General features: G+C 61.2%; 1 protein-coding gene across 1 annotated transcript; it reads left to right on the top strand.

Moving 5' to 3' along the window:
- Positions 1-184: 184 nt before the first annotated feature.
- ANAPC16 (anaphase promoting complex subunit 16) lies at positions 185-2149 on the top strand (the record flags this gene model as incomplete). The annotated part of the gene is made up of 2 exons (XM_010155457.1): positions 185-259; positions 2034-2149. Coding segments are annotated over 2 exons (191 nt in total), but the record flags the coding sequence as incomplete, so codon positions are not given.
- Between the last annotated feature and the right edge of the window lie 118 nt (positions 2150-2267).

The raw sequence follows: 2267 nt of genomic DNA, 5'->3' as shown, positions 1-2267 counted from the left end.
CACCTTCAGGTCCCTCAGGTGCTCCTGAACCTGATTCTCTCCAGCCAAAGCCCTGCTCAGGGAAGTGTTGGAATAGGCAGAGGGGGAAGGCCACACCTCGGCTGTAACAATAGCAGGTTGCTGGCTCTCAGTTAAGGCTGCTCGGTCTTAAAACTCCCAGTTTATACCCTTTTCTGTTTTACAGATGGCTCGGAAAGGTTCCTCTGCGAGTCTGTCTTCAGCTACCAGGTTGCATCTACATTAAAGCAAGTGAAACACGGTAAGCGCCGCAGCGCCGTCGATTCGGACCACGCGTCGACTGGGGAAGGTGGCCGGCGAGAGCGGGGAGGAGGGGCTGGCATGTTCTCGCGTGCCAACCGCGTAAGAGGCAGAACGGCCTTTTAAGTAGGCGCGTGAACGCTAGGTCAGACCAGGAGGAGGGAGGCCGTATGCAGAGCGACAGGAACCCACACAACCTGGGTGGGAACGGGCAGTGCCTTTCGAAGCTTGTTTTTCCATCGCCGTGTGCCGCGCTGCCTCCGCGAGAGGCGAGGCCAGAAGAAGAGGCTGTGGGCAGGAAACGCCCGCGCTCTGATCTTGGCCCAGCGCTGACTGTCTCTTCGGCCTCGGGCAAAGAGACACTGGATTCCGCCTTTGTTTCCCTGCCCAGCCCTCCTGACACTGGCAGGGTCAAGCTGGGTTTGCGGAGGTGCTCGGGAGACGCGCAGGTGCCCGGCGTGGCGTGACAGGGCTGACTCCAACCCCTACCTCCCCGAGGAAGAGCCCTGCGTCTCGTTTCAACTCCTGGGGCCTTCGCCCAGGTGCCGTAACCCAACAACGGGCTGGCCCGCGCGGCAGCTTGCGTTCCCGTGACGTGGGGCAGAGCTCTGCCTGGCACCAGACCGCGTCTGCTGCTTGGGGGTCACATCCTTTCTGCTCCCCGTCAGCTGGGACGGGTACTTCCACGTGTTGTCTCAGTCTGGAGAGGTTTCCTGTCTTCTGTCGGCGAGGGCTGCCGGGGGAGGGCTGGGGGCACGCAGCGGCTTGCAAGGCCGTGATCCTGGATTTCTGAACCGAAGAGCAAGGCCCGGCTGGAGAGCTGTTGTTCCCGCGGCCCTGGCGCTGCTGCAGCTGTAGGGGCCGGGGGCTGCCGCGGCAGGTGGGGCGCCCAGGGGCTGGCGCCCCGAGAAGCTCCAGCTTTTGGAACTGGTTTGCGCGGCACCCGTCGCCTCCCTGTTAAGAAAAGGGAAAAGCTTAAAAAGCCAAAATCGAGGTCATCGTTTTTTGGCTTGGTTGTTTGACAGTTTCCAAAGGCCCTTGGCGGCAGGGGGTGGAGTGAGAACAATCCCTCTTTAAAAACTGCTGCAGTCAGCACAAATCACGTGCGTTTTACCTCCCGCCTCTTGCGACCGAGTTAGCTTGTACTGGGCTGTTTTCCCAAGAGGCGGCGGCGCTGCTGAACTTCCAGCTGAGCCAAGGGAAGGGATTCTCGCCTCCGCGCCGCTGCAGCCCATTGAATCGAGAACAGAGCCCGCGTGCCCAACGCACGGCCGGTTGGGAACAAGATGTCCCAGGGCCCCCTCGGGGACCTCTGTGTCATTAGCACGCTCCGATGGCGGAGCCTTTCCGCTGCAGTCACCCACGTCCTCCTCGCAGGACCCTCGTTCAGCGAGGGGTTCCTCGCGCTGTACCCCGCTCTGCCGTGGGCTGACCGCGCTCTCTCCCAACTTCTTTTCCCTTCCGCTGTCAATATTGACGCTCAAGAAAGGAGCATCGTCCCGTTTTCACCCCCGCACGCTGATCGGCCTCGTGTTTCCCTGTTGGGCCTTGAATGCACGCGGGCAGGTGGGCATTCGGTGCTGGACGAGGCGGCCCCGCTCCCCCCGGCGACGCGGTCTCGCCGTTGGCGCGGGGCAGAGCGGGTTTGCGTTCGGTTGGGCCCGGTGGGGTTTTATTCCCCTCCGTTCCCCGCTGACAGCCGGGAATTTGCATCTAATTGAAAAGTTTGATTGCGCTGTCGTTGCAAACCCCGGTGACCTTTGAACTTCTCGCAGATCAACAAGTGGCACGGATGGAAAAACTAGCCGGTCTGGTGGAAGAGCTGGAGGCAGATGAGTGGAGGTACAAGCCAATAGAGCAGCTCCTGGGATTCACTCCCTCCTCGGGCTGAGCGCGTCTGGATGGCTGCTGTCAGGGAGCAGAAGAAAAACGTTCCCTGGCCTGGCTTCAAAAACATCCCCCCCCCATTTATCAGGATGCTGACAGCTGCATCAGCAGGCGCGGCCGTC

This window comes from Eurypyga helias, unplaced genomic scaffold, assembly GCF_000690775.1.
Source record: "Eurypyga helias isolate BGI_N326 unplaced genomic scaffold, ASM69077v1 scaffold35487, whole genome shotgun sequence".
Taxonomy (NCBI): domain Eukaryota; kingdom Metazoa; phylum Chordata; class Aves; order Eurypygiformes; family Eurypygidae; genus Eurypyga; species Eurypyga helias.
The sequence above is the reverse complement of the archived record's forward strand: the minus strand, read 5'-3'. Positions and strand labels throughout refer to the sequence as shown.